The sequence below is a fragment of the Phasianus colchicus genome, chromosome 12 (assembly GCF_987193195.1).
Source record: "Phasianus colchicus chromosome 12, bPhaCol1.hap1.1, whole genome shotgun sequence".
Lineage (NCBI taxonomy): Eukaryota > Metazoa > Chordata > Aves > Galliformes > Phasianidae > Phasianus > Phasianus colchicus.
The window spans coordinates 12,633,570-12,649,339 of NC_143447.1; the positions used below are offsets into that span (position 1 = coordinate 12,633,570).

Below are 15,770 nucleotides of genomic sequence, written 5' to 3' on the forward strand. Positions count from 1 at the left end.
TATTTTCCGTATCAGGTTTAATTAAAATTCTATACATAACTTCTGTGCTTCCATTAATTAACAGTAGCCACTGTGCAATATAGAGCAGCGAAGAGAGACCAGGAAACCCCCTTCAGAGCTGACTACTGAAGGTATTGTTGTTTGCATGTTTGCATACGCTCAGGAAAAAAAAGGTTTGGAGTTAGAGCTGACCAGAGCTATATGCATGGAAGAATTATATACTAGTGCAGTATGTGATGCTTTGGAATCAAGACACTTGATTTCTGCAGTAAACCTACTGCACCTGACACTGCAATAGATATAACCTTTCCCAGTAAGCAAATGCCTGCTCCCAGGTTGTCTGAGTACATGCTGATAGAACAGGGAAGGTGAAGTTTAGAAGCCCAGAAAAGGTGCCTCTATAGGAACCACAAATGGGAATAATCAAAAGGTTTTTAGAACTGTGTTTTTTAGAAGCGGTTACCTTTTAAACTAAAACCTTTTTCTGCTCCAAGTTTCTCCAGTACTTTAGTCCATGGTCCTCTTGAAATGAATCTTCCTTTAGATGTCACCAGCACTATAGAGCTGAAGGAAACAAAAAGACATTTATAAACATGTGAAGGAGTTAGGAACCATTCCTTGCTTTGGAATCATCCTTTGCTTGAGCTCTGGTAACTCCTGTCTGTGCAACCCCAAGTCACCTACAAGCTGCAATGCTTTCTGCTTTAATGGCTTTTCCAAAAATGCAAATAAAAAACTTAATAGGAAGCAGACAGAATTTCTTTTTTTCTTTTTTTAATTATTAGTGGAAGTTTTGCTATGACATTTAGTAGGGCTGGGATGCCATTCTTGCATATCTGCGGGGCAGAATAATTGAACACCTGCCTAGATGAAATAATTTCATTCCACCTTGCAGGTTTCCATGACTGAAGTTTGCCTGACTCAACTGGCATTTGCAGTGTTGCAAAATGAGCCTTGTTGGGTCTGCTTTCCTGCATCACAGTGGACACAAGTTGCTAAAACTAATCTGGCAGCAGTGCCTGCAGAGCTCCAACCCTGAGCTGCTGGGTGCTGCAGTTACACCCAAACAGCTGCACTGGATATGGAACTGTTCAGGGGAAAACAGCACTGGGTGGTGGTAAAGGAGAAGTAAAAGAACTATGATCCATCGGGTCTCTTCCTATAGTAAACCTGGTGTGTTAAACAAATCCATGGTTTGCACTGCCAAGTTGCTTTTGGCTGCTTCGTGAATGCTCTTTTTTCTACTTTCAGATCAGTAAAATCTTTAATTTCTATGAATTGTCTTTATAATAAGTTCATGCAATATTTTGCTTTCTTACTCCTGGGGATCTTACCAAAAATTGATTTTTTGGTTTAAAAAAAAAAAAGAATTTGGCCTGAAGAGAATTGCTTAGATGAACTGAAAGTCTTATTGCTAAAAGCACCTCCTCTCACAACCCCAAAGCTATAAAACTATTTAAAAGTTTTTTGAGCAGTATCTAGATGAGAGGCTGGCAAGGTGCTCTGGACTCTGTGCTGCAGAGGGCAGAGAGCTGTCCTGTCCCAACAACCTGCAGCTGGATGGCACCTCGTGCAGCGATTGGATTAAAGGAGTTTCGTGGTCATAGCTGAAGTCTTTGCCTGATGGGATTGGAAAGGCCAGCAGGGGGAGGGCTGGGAAAGCTTTTGGTTAAAGGAGAAGAATGATTCGAGCTTCCAGCCCCCGCAAGGACACACAGCTGAGTGATACCCGAGGTGCTGTTTTGCATCCAGTTCCAGTCCTAATCCTAACCCTAATCCTAATTCTAATCCTAATCCAATTCTAACACTCATCAAGACAAAACAGTGAGGCTCGGCTTGACTTAAATGCACCGAAAGCCTAATTACATCCTCTAAAGTAAGAAAGAACCCAAGCAGCAGGCTTTAGACAGGTTTAAGATTCCACTTTTTAGCAAAGAATGATGGGTCCTTTTTTTCTTTGATTGTTTAATGAAAGAAAAGTGAGTAACTAGCACACTTTTCTGTAGTAACCACTTGATGTGTTTTTTGCAACCCTTAGAATTATTTAAAACATTTTTTGTGTTGACAAGCTTGGTACCATGACAAAACTTCCTCCAAATCTGTAGAATAAATCCTAGAACAGCACCCTGTCAATCTGCCCACCAAGTGGCTCATCAGCAAAGCAATCACATTTGTACTAAATGCTATGTACTGGTTTTCAAATCAAAACAGATTTCACAGCAAGGAGAGGTATTCACTTCCCATAGCACTCCACAAACCACTGTAGGAACAACCCCTTTTGGATAAAGGACTTCTGATGCTGTTTCCTTCACTATTCCAGCAAACAAACCCACTGTTCTCCTGTATGCAAGAACATTTGGTGGGTAATTAGCACCCACCTGAAAAACTCTGCATTTCTGGGTGCCCATACTTTAAAAAATGAAGCATAGAGACCTTAGGTATGGGTAGGAGACACGTGCAAAGAAGAATGTATTTTACTAGCAGGATTTTGTGCTGTTTGAGAAAGTCTGCAGGCAGTAGGAAAATGTAAACCGTACACATCTGCACCAATATGTGCCCAAGTTTATTTCTGAACTGAAGCCTTCTGTTATCTCTAACCCACAGCATCAGTGTGGATCTGCAGTTTATTAATCAACTGTAGCTTACTGGGGGCTACAGTTCCTAAATCACACTGCATCCTCAGCTGCCTGCATGTCCTGCTCACATTTGGACTCAAAGTCAGCAGGTACAAAAGCACACTGTTAGCTCAGTCTGGTCCATGTTAGGTGACCAAGGCCACAAAAAGATGTGTTATACAGCATTCTTATATGCTATCCCTTACCAGCACCAAATTACTCACTGATTTCTGATGTTGTTGACATAGTTTTCTATCTGTGCTGGGATTCCTTGTAGAATCGAGTTTTTGAATGTTACTCTATCAACTACTTTCCCATGATGTCCATCAATCACTATCAGCTGAATACCCTCTTCAGTGAGGAAATACCTTACACCATCAACCTGTGGGAGGGGGGAAGGAACATTATCAGTTTATTGAAGAAACACAAATGCAAAATAATCATCTCTAAGAAGCACTTATAGCTTTGAATTATGGGACTGCTTATCACACCAAAGGGCAAAATTCCAGATCTCTGAGGTCAAGTTGACCTGCTTTTTATTTTTTTTATTTTTTTTGTAAAATTCAAAGGAAAAGTGACTCAATCTTTTGTCCCATAAAGCTTCCTGAGAAGACCCATTTACCTCGATGTATGCATAGTCATCCTTCAGGTGGAAATATTGTTTCTTATAAGTTTCTATTTTCACTTCTAGTAGGTGGTCCTTTGTTTTCTATTCCGAAAAAAAAGAGAGAAAAAAAGAGTTTTTAATGAGGGTGTTTTAATGAGGGGTCCATTACCTGAGTGCTGCATCTTCCATAAACATTTTAAACCACTAAATTCAGTCAAGAAGACAGCTACATAATGAACTGTGACTTGCCAAATTGCATTCCTAATGAGACTGGGCACAATGGCAACCTCTCTGCTCATCCTGTCCACATCTAAATTGTTTCACCAAATGGCCGAGTGTGATTCTCACTTCATGGTGCTCATACACAATGCTCTGAGGCTTTGCTATGATTTCCTGCTTCAAGGGTGATGAGATAAATATCCTCCTTCCCCTCAGAATCAGACTGGACAGAATATAGGACACACAGCATTGCACAAAATCCCATAAACAAAAGAGACACTCAGCTGCACAGTCCCCTGTCTGACACTGTTGTCCTTATAGCTTGGTGGAGTGGGAGGCCAGGAAAGACAACTTGCATCTCTCCAGCATCACATTCCCTAGACCAAGCCCTCTTCCAGCTCACCACTATTTATTCTATGCTTTTAAGCACAGCACTTCCCAACAGAGACTCAAAAGACTGGATATTTAACTTCAGCTGAGGTCTTGAACTGCTCTGTCCTTTGAGGACCTTCATACTTGGCACTTGCAAGAATCTGTTTCATACAATTTCTCACGTCTGATCCATTTCATAAAAATAGGCATGAAATATACTGAATCCATTACAAAGTCTTTTCATGAGTAGAGGAAAAATATGTGCTAGAATAACAGATAATTTTGTGGTAGGAAATCAACTATTTTACCAGCTGTACACTAGATAGCTTCTTAGGCATTGGCACTTCTACTACAGGCGTCTCAATGTACTTGGGATAAGCCGTGGCTTGACAGTCACTGACACCAGCAGTCTTTGGAATCATAGCTTTGATCCTTATTCGTTCACAGCCTTTGACAGAGCAGAAAGCAAATTTCTCCTTCTCATTTTGAGCTTTAAGTTTCAGAAACAGCAGCCTGTATGTAAGGGAGAAAAGTAAAGAGCATCCTTGAGATCAGTGCAAAAAGTGACTAAGGTTCAGTGGACTCCTTCCTAATATTTTGCAGTAATATGTGTGGAAAACCCTCTGTGCTGTTTTCAGGAGTTTATAACAATAAACACGTTACATACATTTAGAAGGATGCCTGCATCTCAAAAATGTTTTGGGAAAGTCAGGAAACCTAAGAGAGGTCAGTTGATATCTGAACTACCCTAGAGTTCTATTTTATAATGTCCATTTACACAGAAATACAGAGTTTGTATTTTAGATCTTTTTCTTTAGGTCTCTTCCACATTTTCTTAGTTCTGTCAAAGAAAACAACAGACTTTGCACTCTTGGTTATTGTGCCTCCCTGTCTTAGATCTTATAAATGGTTGCTGTTCAAAACAAAAAAGGTTGGGTGTATCTCTGGTTCAGTACTATGGTCTGCACTTTACTTTTTTTTTTCTTCCTAATTTGTATTCACTTAGCAAAGCATTTCCCAGAGGAACTGGCAGGACAACACAGCATGGCCTGCAAATGACTGGCAGCCATGGGAGTCCCAGGAAAATTAAATGCTGGTCACATTCCCAGCAATAATTTCTGGTTTTGCTGTGATCCCAACTGATGGCATTAGCCAAACAGCTCAGAATTCCAGCAGCTTTCTCAAAAAGGTCCAAATCATCCATTTCCTTACCCAGTGTCCTCATCCCAGTAGTAGTATCCTTTGCTAGGATATCTGTACTCCAGTTTCTCCATTTGAGATACTCTATAAAAGGTTCCAGTTTTGATTGTTTTCTTCAAGAGACGATTGTGGATGTCTGAGAGAATGGAAAATGTTGTCCCTTTAGGATAACAAAACCCTACTTGGATCCAGTCGTTCCTGAAATAGTAAGGACTCAGGTTGTAACAAGTCAATGCATTACTATTATTTTCCTGTGCATGTTAAAAGCCAAACTAAATAATTCACTCCAAAATGTAACTTATTCTTTTCCCCGCCAGTTAAAATTTTAATGGCTGGGGATCAATCAATGCAATGTAAATTAGACGTAACCTCTATGGGTTGGTTAAGCAACAGGGGTCAGATCTGCTCCTGACTTCTACACCTCTGACTTCTATGCACCAGGAATGAATTATCTAGGCTTCTAAAAATGAACTGTGTTATCTTCCAGGGCTTCCCCAGGGAGCAAACAGGAATCCGAGATGTCAAATGAAAAGATGGTGAACTCAATGGAGTTCCTGGAACAATTATGTTAATTCTAGAAGAGTTCACACAGCAATGACCTCACCCGTTAAAAATGTGCAGTTACATTACTGAGCTGGAATGTTAGAATTCAGTTGGATCACTCACTTGTTGAAGTTGATGAGCCATATGGTCAGCTCTTCAGGGGCTGTCTTGTCCCAGTGAATGGTGTAGCCTTTCCTCAGAGTTATAACTGGCTGATATTGCTGGTAATGAGTGCTTTTGCTCAAAGCCCCTTCCAAGTAGAGGGGGTAATTGTGGTAATCATTTTTTATTATTTTCATTTTGAGGTTGGCTGGCTTGTAGGCTTGGATGTATATCTGGATGAAAAAAGATCATCAAGTATTTAATGAATTACAGTAAAACATTAAAGGTTCAGCTACTCTACAGCTGTGAACTTGTGTGAGGTCTGTCACTTCAACAGTGACCTGTACACCATATACTTAAAACATGTACGTTCAGTTTCTTTAGCTTCTTTCTTTAGAAAAAAAATAATAAATTGATTGTTTCGGTGTCTTTTTTTTTGTTGTTGTTTTAATAAAAAATTAAAAATAGGGAAACATAAAGATCATTTCCTTATTTGAAGTATGTCAGTTAAGGCCCCAGATAGGCCTACAGTAGAGCTGAAGTATTAATTGGCTGTGGGACATCTGACTTGTGTTAAACAAGGACCCTTCTGTCTGGATTTAGAAAGGAAAACCAGCCCAGTAGTTACAGCTTGACTTTAGAGGCACTATGCTCAAAAAGCAACACTCTCAACACCTAAGACCAAAAAAAAAAACAAAAAAAAAACAGAGAAAAACAAGGACTCTCTCCAGACAGTAGGGTGAGAGCTCACATGGTGGGAGGAATGGTTTGGTGGTTACTCAACAGGATGATGAAAGACCACGAGAGCTGAAGTCTAATTGTGACTCCTCAGCACGCTTACCATAGTACTGTGGGCAGCACTTCCCTCTTGGAGTGAGAGGAAATAACCCTTCCCTACCCAGTAGCTGGTAGATTTATGAATATTAATCTGTAAGTGGGGTAAAAGTTGTTTCATCCCAAAGTGTCCAAATCAAAGCACAAGATCTTCGTATTCAAAACCTCCTGCTCACACATGCAGTTAAACCCCGAGCACTCTGCAGAAAGCACATTTCTAGAAGTCATGCTTAACAATGCCAAGATAATTAAAGTGATAATGATACATCAAATTAAGCAGCTTTACCTGTGCATAGTGTCCACTGCAGATAGAACCTCTCCAGTCAGGCACATCAATGCAGTCTGGGTGTTTGATTAACCAATTATCTTCTTTTATCAGGTATGAGCCTGGATATTCAGACACAGAACCATCTACATCATGAAAAACGGATGTTTTATCACCATCCATATCCAGATCATTGAACCAGGGTCCAGGTTCTCCAAAGAAGACCCTTGAGGTAATCTAAACAAAATAGTGAGACACATTCATGTCACCAGAAAGGAATTAATCACTTACAGTACAAAGCAAAGGACAGCTTCGGTCACTGAAATGGCTCAACGGAACAGAAGGATTGTTGGCTTTGGGGGCAAACTAATACATGAAGAAATCAGTGTATGCACTAATATCATCATTCTTCAAACAGCCACAGATTTTTGGCTGCTCAGCATGACACACTTGCAGGCCTGATGTTCAATGGCACTCATGCTCCATGCCTCCAGATGAAGGTTGGAGTGGCAGGTGTTCCGAGATAACATTTACATGCTAATAGAACTATTAACTTCTGAAACGGAGCACCCACAGATGAAAGCACCAAAATCACTTTCAATTGAATTGATCTTGTTAGTTGGCAGAAGCATCGGTGCCATTTGGTGCAGGACTGTTAGGGTTTCCTCTCCTTTACCTGCACACTGCCTCTTAGTTAAGTCTGAAGTTAGTGTAGAGCTGGGTCATGCTCCTTAAAGGTGTGTCTGATTTGTCAGACAGAGCAGACACAGATTTTCCTGTTGACCTCGGTGGAAAGGCTAAAACAACTAGGATTGCAGCTGTAGCAATGAGAAGGTTTGTTTTAAAATTCTGGAGGAAGGTTCAGGAGACAGAGCAATTTCACTAAGGCCACTTCACTCATTGTCTGCTAATATATTTTTAAGGTTCCAAAGCCACATAAAGTCATACTGATGCTGGGAAAAGTCAACGACCTCCTTTGGGAAATGACTGCTCAGGCAACTTCTGACTGATATTTTTATCCAGCATAAATAAATGTCATGTCACCAGCCTGCTTGGTGCGACGTGAGAGAGTGACAGATCAACACTTTTAGGGGAATTTTGCCTTTCCCATCCTATTTGGCACAAGGACCACCAACCAGTCAGCACTTTTCCTGACATCTGAGCAAGTCTGCTAACTTTTGAAAGTTAAGCAACCCAAATAATTTCACTCCCAACCACTTTATTTTTTTGTTTGTCATATTTGGCAGTTGGATTTAACAGCTGCTAGAGGTGAACATTAGCAATGAGTTCACTCATATTTGTGCAAGCAAACACAGAAATAACTCTAAAAGCACAGACCCTCAGATGAGGTTCAGAGCAGCACCCATAAGTTCATATTGTAACTCAGCATTTGTCAGCCTCTTTTTGGCTGGGTTCTGCTCTCATTTATGTCTGCAGAACTGGAGTCCATGTGCAGATTCTTCTCTCTGTTTTAACAATTTCTGACACACACACAAGAATGGAAGTGATTTTCACTTGACACCACTACTTTTTTTTTATACTTCTGGTTTGCTGCAAACCAGATTTGCTTATTATTTCATCCATCCTATTTCTCAGCTGCCACTCTCTTTGCTTCTGGCAAAGGCAACGGGCAGCTCTTGCAGAACTCCTGTTTTCTCCAAAAGGCCGTTACACCCTTTTTGCCCATAAACCCACTTCCAAGCCAACTGACAGGCCTTGCTTGGAAGGATAACTCACAGGGACATCCTCAAAATGAATGTCAGTGACGTTGTTGTTCGGGCAGCTCTGCCAGGCATTGTTGAGCCTGAAGGCCAAGGCGCTCGTGTGCCGACCGTCCAGGGCAGCAAATTTGCGGAAGGTGCAGTTCTGGACATTGATGGGGCCATCGTAGAACTGAATCCCTCGAATGGGGAAATTCCTAAAACACAGTGGAAAGAGACGGAGAAACACAGTCATGACATAGGCGTGAGGTTGATAATGTGTTCTGGACATGGACGGTCCTGCAGCACCTGATTCTCAGCTGCTGTCTTTTTTTTTTTACAGCTCCTGAGTTAGTGTTTTGGAAGAGAAGGGATTTCCCTGCTTTTTTAGGTCTGTGAGGTCTTCTTAACCTTGCCAGTTCCCTCATGTCTGAGACCGATTGTCTTTACTTAGTCTGCACTCCTCAAGGGAAGGAACTTACAGCAATGCTAAGGCACTGACCTAGAAATGAATAAATTCATGCTGGCCATCACAAATGAGTTCTGCAGCAGCGAAACCTGAAACTCCTCAGGTTAGCACAGACTCCTTGGGAAAGTCCCAGCACATCTTTCTCCAACTCTAGGAGAAACAGTGTAACTCAAATGCAGTAAAATGAATTTGAAAACAAGGAAAGATCTCACCAATTAGGTTGAAAACAATTGAGGGGGCACAAACTTGTGAAACTACATTAAAATAGAGCCTTTCCCAATAGAAGCTGCAAGGTAAAGATGACAGTGTTTTAACATTAAGTGAATGTGATGTTTAAACTCCTTAAGAGGAGAAGATATTTCCTATTTCAGTTATAATAAACCAGTTTGATCCCTTGCTCGTATGAACGGTGGCAAGTTCACAGTTCTGCCACTGTGAGTTTCGGCACTCAACACTGACAATGATATATGCCCATTTACTTAAGTGGAAAGGACATTTAGGAGAGTCCTAGGCTTTTCATTATCACTATAAAAACCTACTGCATCACTACCAAAAACCAAAGCTGGGACGCATAACGTGGCAGAAAAACATCAGCTGAGCTGTTTGGTCACCACAGAGCTACTATTAGGATAACTATGCCTTCAGGAACAATGGCAAAACATTACTTCACGTGCAAACCAATCTGTAGGGCTAAAGAAGAGACCACACACAAAGTTCCCTGGATGTTTTGAAACTATTTAACGAAGGAATCAAATTGCTGTAGCACAGCTGTAATAGTAACAGTAGTGCTGAGCTCTATAACTACATCTGGACTAGGACTTTGGGATTGAAAGGCATGGAACCAAAATCTGTTGTGTGCAAGTTACAAAATCAAACTGTGCTGAAGAAACCACACTGTGTTGGATATGGTATTGAGAGTGGAATGTGATGATGTACTGAGCTGAACTTACGGGCCGATGGGCAGGGTCCTGCCTCTGTGATCCAGGCCGCCAGGTCCCCAGATCTCATTGTCCATCGTCTCGGTGCCCAGGTTTCCACTCTCACCAACAAACAAGCTGTTCTTGATTTCTTGCTTTGACCCATCATCGTGAGGGAAGGTCCCACCGCTAGGAAGGAAAGGGCTGGAGGTGAAGGGCTGCTCACACCATCCCCGTGCCCCAGGCTGAGCACCAGCTGTGTGACACTTACCTTGCCAGGGTCAGCCCAATGCCATTGTCTGCAAATCTGCCAGGAGAAGAGAGGTGCGTCAGAAGGGTTTTCTTTGTTTAGCCATATCAATATACAACCACTGAGGTAGAGGGCAGATGGGCTTAGTTACCAAACAGTAGTCATGGGAGAACTCAAGATTTTTCATGCTTGTTCCTTTTTGGGAGATATTTTTTGGCACATCATGGTCACATGTAGCAGTAGCCATGAACCTGATTGCTCCAGGTGGAAGTTATGGCTGTGATTGCTGGCCATTATTTACTTGTCTGATAATGCCTTTTCCCTGTATCTAATGACCACACTCTTTTCACTGTTAGGTAAAAAATAGAATCCCTCCAAATCGCTTTTATTATTTAACAATATTTTGCCTTACACACTCCTCTGTGCTTTCCTGTGTTCGTGCATCACATGCTGCTTTCATGACATAACTCTACAAGGGGAAATTTTATAAAAGCAGCGTGGCTTCTCTTTCACTAACAGGAAGACAGAGATCAGACCTTCCTTATTAAAAACAAAAGATGGCAATGTTCTCCAATTTTGCTGACATTCTAAAGCTTTTAGATAAGATGACAACTTTTGATCTAGGCCTTCAGCTTACAGGGAGGCTATGAGTAATACAGTATCTTATATCTTGATGGTTAATATCTTGATGGTATTTACACCAGTACATAAATGCCTCTATCACCCATCTCTCCCATACATTAAAGCCACCAGTGCAGAGCCGAGTAAAAACCCAGCTCTGCCTTGTCCTCCTCCTGTCTCTAGGTGGCAGTCCATTACACAGCATCGCCTTCCCTCTAATATCTGCAGCCCATAAAACGTACGCTGCATGCCATATTAACATTTGTTTAGTTAATGCAATACATAAGTCTTACTGTAGCAACAGAAACGGAAATTACTGTGGCCATAAAGACAATTACAGTTTACAAGCCGCTTCCTTGAATTCTGATACACCCATAAGATCACTACTGGAAGCTCATAAAGCAAGGTAATGCACTCAGAACATTGGTATCCTCTGTCTGTGGCACTCAGCAACACAAACTCTACATGACATGCAAGAGATCTGCAAATACATCTTTTGTTGGTCACGGTGTGCCTGAGGTACCCTGGCTCATAAGTTCCCAGGAAACACAAACAGGATGGCTCAGCATCACATTTCGGAGTGTTCTGCCACAATCTTGCTCTTGCCAAGCTGACAGGTTGCCAGAGCCAGCCCACAAGGTTTGGGTCACTCTGAGGTAAGGCAGCCCTGCCAGCAATTGGACACCAGATAATGCTGAGGCAGATACCCGTGGCACGGTTATCACAATATGCCTTGTAAAGTAGCTTTTTCCTTTTTCTCCTCTTTCTTCTTTGTGGTTGATATCAAGAACCTGGCTCAGCAGAAGAAAATGCAGATGATCATCTGTTTTCCACTGCAAAAGAAATATCTGTTCTGACCAGCGCAGGAAATGGCCCTGAAAGAACACAAGACACACGTGCCCAGTTTCTCTGCCTTGCTGCTCTGATGCATAGTTTCATGTCTGCCCCATCACTACCAGCTTATTCAGCATAACAGCCAACCACATAAAGCTGATCTGTTACCAGGCTTGGCCAGGGGAGGTGGTGGATTTTGCTGCTCTCTTTCTGAAACACTTCATTTTTCATGTAAAAAAAGGTGCTGTTATTTGCACTGGTGCATGTGTGTTTGCACATTATCATTTTGAATGCTGGTCAGAATCACACACACACAAAAAAAACCCCAACAACCTCAGAGATCTTCAGTTCAGACAAAAACAGGTTTTCTTTGTGAAAAATAATGCCTGGGTTTACGTAACATTTCATCTCTATTTCAATCTTGGCCATATGAAAGGTGCAAAGCGGTGTAAATAGTCTGAACCACAGCTATGCTCGCCATAAACACCAGGCTGAACTCTGAGAGTTGAAATAAGGCAAAACTCACTGGCAGTTGTCCAGCCACACATCTCCACCCCGCAGCCAGGCCCCGTGATCCTGGTTCTTGTAGGCAATAAAGCGCTCAATTATTGCAGGTTCCCTGGGCTTCAAAGGATCAGCGTCTTTGTGTGGGCTGTATCTGCAACCAGAAGGAGAGAGAAGGAACGTTGGCAAGGGAAGGCAGCCTTGCTCGGTCTACAGCCCTGCTAAACATCTGGTTTCTGCTAGCTGAGAGCGGCTCTGGGACAACAGTCCATCCAAGCAGTGCATCTAGGCAAGCAGTGGTGGCCAGAGCCCTCTGCCAAGGCGAGGCTGTTGTAAAGACCTGCTCCAAGTTTCCTTTCACCTTGCCATTATTGTATAGTTGATACATTGCTGAAAGCATGGAAAGTTCATTATTGCTCCCAAAAGTCGCAGATATTTTTTAATCCTTTACTGTTCATAGAATAGCTTAGGTCGGAAGGGACCTTACAGCCCACCCAGCCCCAACCCCCTGCTGTGGGCTGGCTGCAATCCACCAGTTCAAGCTGCTCAGGACCCCACACAACTGGCCTTGGGCACCTCCAGGGATGGGGCACCCACTGCCCAGCTCTGGGCAGCTGTGCCAGTGCCTCACTGCTCTCTGAGTAAAGAATTTCCTCCCAGCATCTAACCTAAATTTTCCCTCTTTTAGTTTGAAACCATTTCACCTTGTCCTGTCACTATCAGATTGTGTAAAAATTTGGTCCTCCTCCTATTTATATGCTCCCTTCATGTACTGGAAGGCCACAATGAGGTCTCCCCAGAGCCTCCAAGCTGAACAAGCCCCCTCCCTCAACCGTTTTTCACAGAAGAGGTGCTCCTGCCCTTTAGCACACTCTTGTTTTGCTAAATACCTTTTTCCCTCCTGTTTTGAGCATCCTTCCTCCTAACCTTGGCTCTGTTGTGGCAACGAGAATTCTTCCTCCTTGTTAAAGGGAACTAAAGTATCTTGGAGAGAGGCTGAGAGCAGCCCCTCTGCTATTCCCACCACACATTGCTCAGGACAAATAAGAGATTTTCTAGCTCTGAAGTTCTCAGTGATGATGAAATACTGGCCTGACACAGGGAAAAAGCAGACACAAGTGAAAGCTGCAGCAAAATGTGACCTCTGCTGCCCTTCTGCCTCCACTCAGGCAAGAGCATCCAAGCAAGGATTTGGTGCTGCTGAGCTTGGCTGCCATTCACTCAGGAGTTCTCCCTTTTGCTGCTGAAGGAGCATCTCCCATCAGCTCGGCACAGCTTAGAGAACCTGACAGCTGAGCATTCAACTCAGTGCCAGCAGCGGATGGTCCAGAGATTAAAATTCATGCCTCACCAACGGGTAGCGAGACCAAGCTGTCAAATCACTAACAGATATTCAATAGCTCTTTGCTCTACTTAATAAGCCATCATATCAATCTAAATCTGAGCATCGGGCTGATAGGGTTCCAGTAAATGAATATTACTTTGGCAGCTTCATCACTACGAATTTGCTTTCAGAGAGAGATTTAGTATCAGCCCCTGTGAATTCCCTAGACGTTTTAAATACAGATATTTTGAGATAGATTTCCAGTTTCATTCACATCCATGTGAATATCTGGAATAACACTACAAGGTACAGACTTTTGCCCAGATACTTAATGCTGTAACTGAATGCAGAATAATCTCTCCAGCTTTGTAACTGCCCAGCCTATGTCCAAGACTGCCCTGGCCAGTGTAGCTATAATCACTTAATCAGTCTTTCAGCCTCAACAAGTGAAAAGTGGAAAGCAGTACAAATAATCTGAGCCGCAGCCCTTACTGCTGGGTAATCACCAAGCACAAACATGACTGCATATTGAATTTCTTGGCTTCCAGGGGTCATTCCTGCCTTGTAGGGCAAGGGACAAATTGCCTTTTGTAATCCCTTACTGTGCCTGTGGCAACCAGCAGTTTCCCAAGGCACGCGTTCAGCTATCTGGAGAAGCAGCACCAGGTTCTCAAGAGAATTTAGAGGTATTTGCAGAAAAGAGTGGGTTTGTGGGTTTTTTTTTGTTGTTGTTTTTGTTTGTTTGTTTGATTCTTTGGGGGTAATTTTTACTATTCAGCTAATTATTTCAATTAATTTGGCATTAAAACAATGTCAATAATATTCATTTTTCAAATTCTTTCAGCATCAACTGTGGGATGGGGCACTGTGCTGATGCAGAGCACAGGATGAGTTCCCTGGAGAAGATGCTGAACCCACTCATACAGTGCTTTCCCAGTGCATAACCAGCAGTGTGGGCAACCTGCGCCCTAGAGATGGAAAGGAGAAAGGAAAAACTGAACAGTCCCTTCTTGAGCAGTGACGTTTCTCTGCCCTGTTGGTTTCTTCTGTCCAGAGACTCAGCCATAGGAAAACGCCATCTGAGTGCTACAGAGGCACTGAAGTCAGGAATGAAAACTGCAACTTGAGAGCATTTCCTTTTCTCTTCCTGGGGCTGGTAACTATGTTAAGAGCCAGACTGAGCCTCTAATGAGATAAAAGGGTGCAAGTGCAGCCCTTACACTGGTACATTTTGCCTGCAAGAATCCCTTGGCTTACATCAGCCTCCCCATGGGGGTCTGCTTTGGGAAAAGAGCGGGACTTCCCAGGTGCCAACACTGGGCTAGGGCTGCTTACCCAGTGTATTGATACACAATACACTCTGTAAAGAGGTTTTTATCATTTCTAAGTGAATCCATTATGTCATATGGATGCTAGACACAACTCCAAGGATTGCTCCACGCATTTAATTGTAACTATTGCTGCAGTGTCAGATTTGGAACTAGGCAGAACTTGAAAATCAAAGTGTAAGCTCTGCTGCTGAAGTGTTCCCTGCTCAAGCAGGTCCTGAAGGAATGAAGAAGATCAACAGCATTCCCTGGAAGTACTTTCATTTCCTGTTTGTGGAAAACTTGCAGCAAATTCTATCCAGCAGAGCTGTTGGCCAGACAGCATTTAATTGTCATCTGTCATCCACCAAAGAAATCAGTAGAATACCCTACAGCAGAGGTAATATCTATGCCCGCTCAGCTCCAAGCAAAAGAGCAAAGACAACATCAGGAAGATGAGGTGCTGGGGGTCCTTTATGACATGCAACAAGGAGATGAAGTTGGAAAGTGATAAATCACCATGGAGTCACCATCCCTGGAGGTGTTCAAGAGCCATGGACATTTGGCACTGAGGAACATGGTCAGTGGGCATGGTGTGATGGGTTGGGTGGTTGGACTGGGTGAGCTTAGTGATCTTTTCCAACCTTAACGATTCTATGAAATTTAAGTGAAATCCTTTCCTCAATAACTGCTCCCCAAAATCACTGCAATGATTCGTATCAGCTTCCTTGGGAGCAACGTTATAGTTCTAAACCAGTGCTAAAGAGAAGTCTTTTCCAAACCAAGCTGTGCAGAGCACTTTACCTCCCAGAAATCAGTGTCAGAATGGGCCTTTTGTCCTTGGCTGAGGCAGGAGTGGTTTTAACACCGTTATCGATGATCATTCCAGCCTGAAAGAAAATGGAAATGTAATGTTATGGTTTATTTACATATTCTACCGTTCTTTCCACTTCCAAGTTCTGTCTCCAATTGTCCCAAGCCAAAGTATATGGCACAATCCTAATAACTGCTTCTGCTAATAACATATGAAGCAGAGTATTGTCAATACTATCAGGAATTGCATGTGCCACTCCAAACTGCTCAATAT

The 15,770-nt window shown here is 42.5% G+C and overlaps 1 protein-coding gene across 4 annotated transcripts in view; it reads right to left on the reverse strand.

The window, feature by feature from the left end:
- Positions 1-15,770, reverse strand: part of CEMIP (cell migration inducing hyaluronidase 1) — a 102,220-nt gene that overhangs the window by 3,675 nt on the left and 82,775 nt on the right. For all 4 annotated transcript variants that reach the window (XM_090148982.1, XM_090148984.1, XM_031587706.2 and 1 more), the window contains exons 17-28: positions 15,488-15,573; positions 12,075-12,206; positions 10,115-10,150; positions 9,877-10,032; positions 8,495-8,675; positions 6,779-6,994; positions 5,680-5,891; positions 5,026-5,211; positions 4,122-4,326; positions 3,238-3,324; positions 2,840-2,997; positions 464-564 (exon numbers count right to left, since the gene is read on the reverse strand). In XM_090148982.1, the coding sequence (XP_090005108.1) occupies positions 464-564; positions 2,840-2,997; positions 3,238-3,324; positions 4,122-4,326; positions 5,026-5,211; positions 5,680-5,891; positions 6,779-6,994; positions 8,495-8,675; positions 9,877-10,032; positions 10,115-10,150; positions 12,075-12,206; positions 15,488-15,573 (1,756 nt within the window). The remainder of the gene's footprint in view (positions 1-463; positions 565-2,839; positions 2,998-3,237; positions 3,325-4,121; positions 4,327-5,025; positions 5,212-5,679; positions 5,892-6,778; positions 6,995-8,494; positions 8,676-9,876; positions 10,033-10,114; positions 10,151-12,074; positions 12,207-15,487; positions 15,574-15,770) is intronic.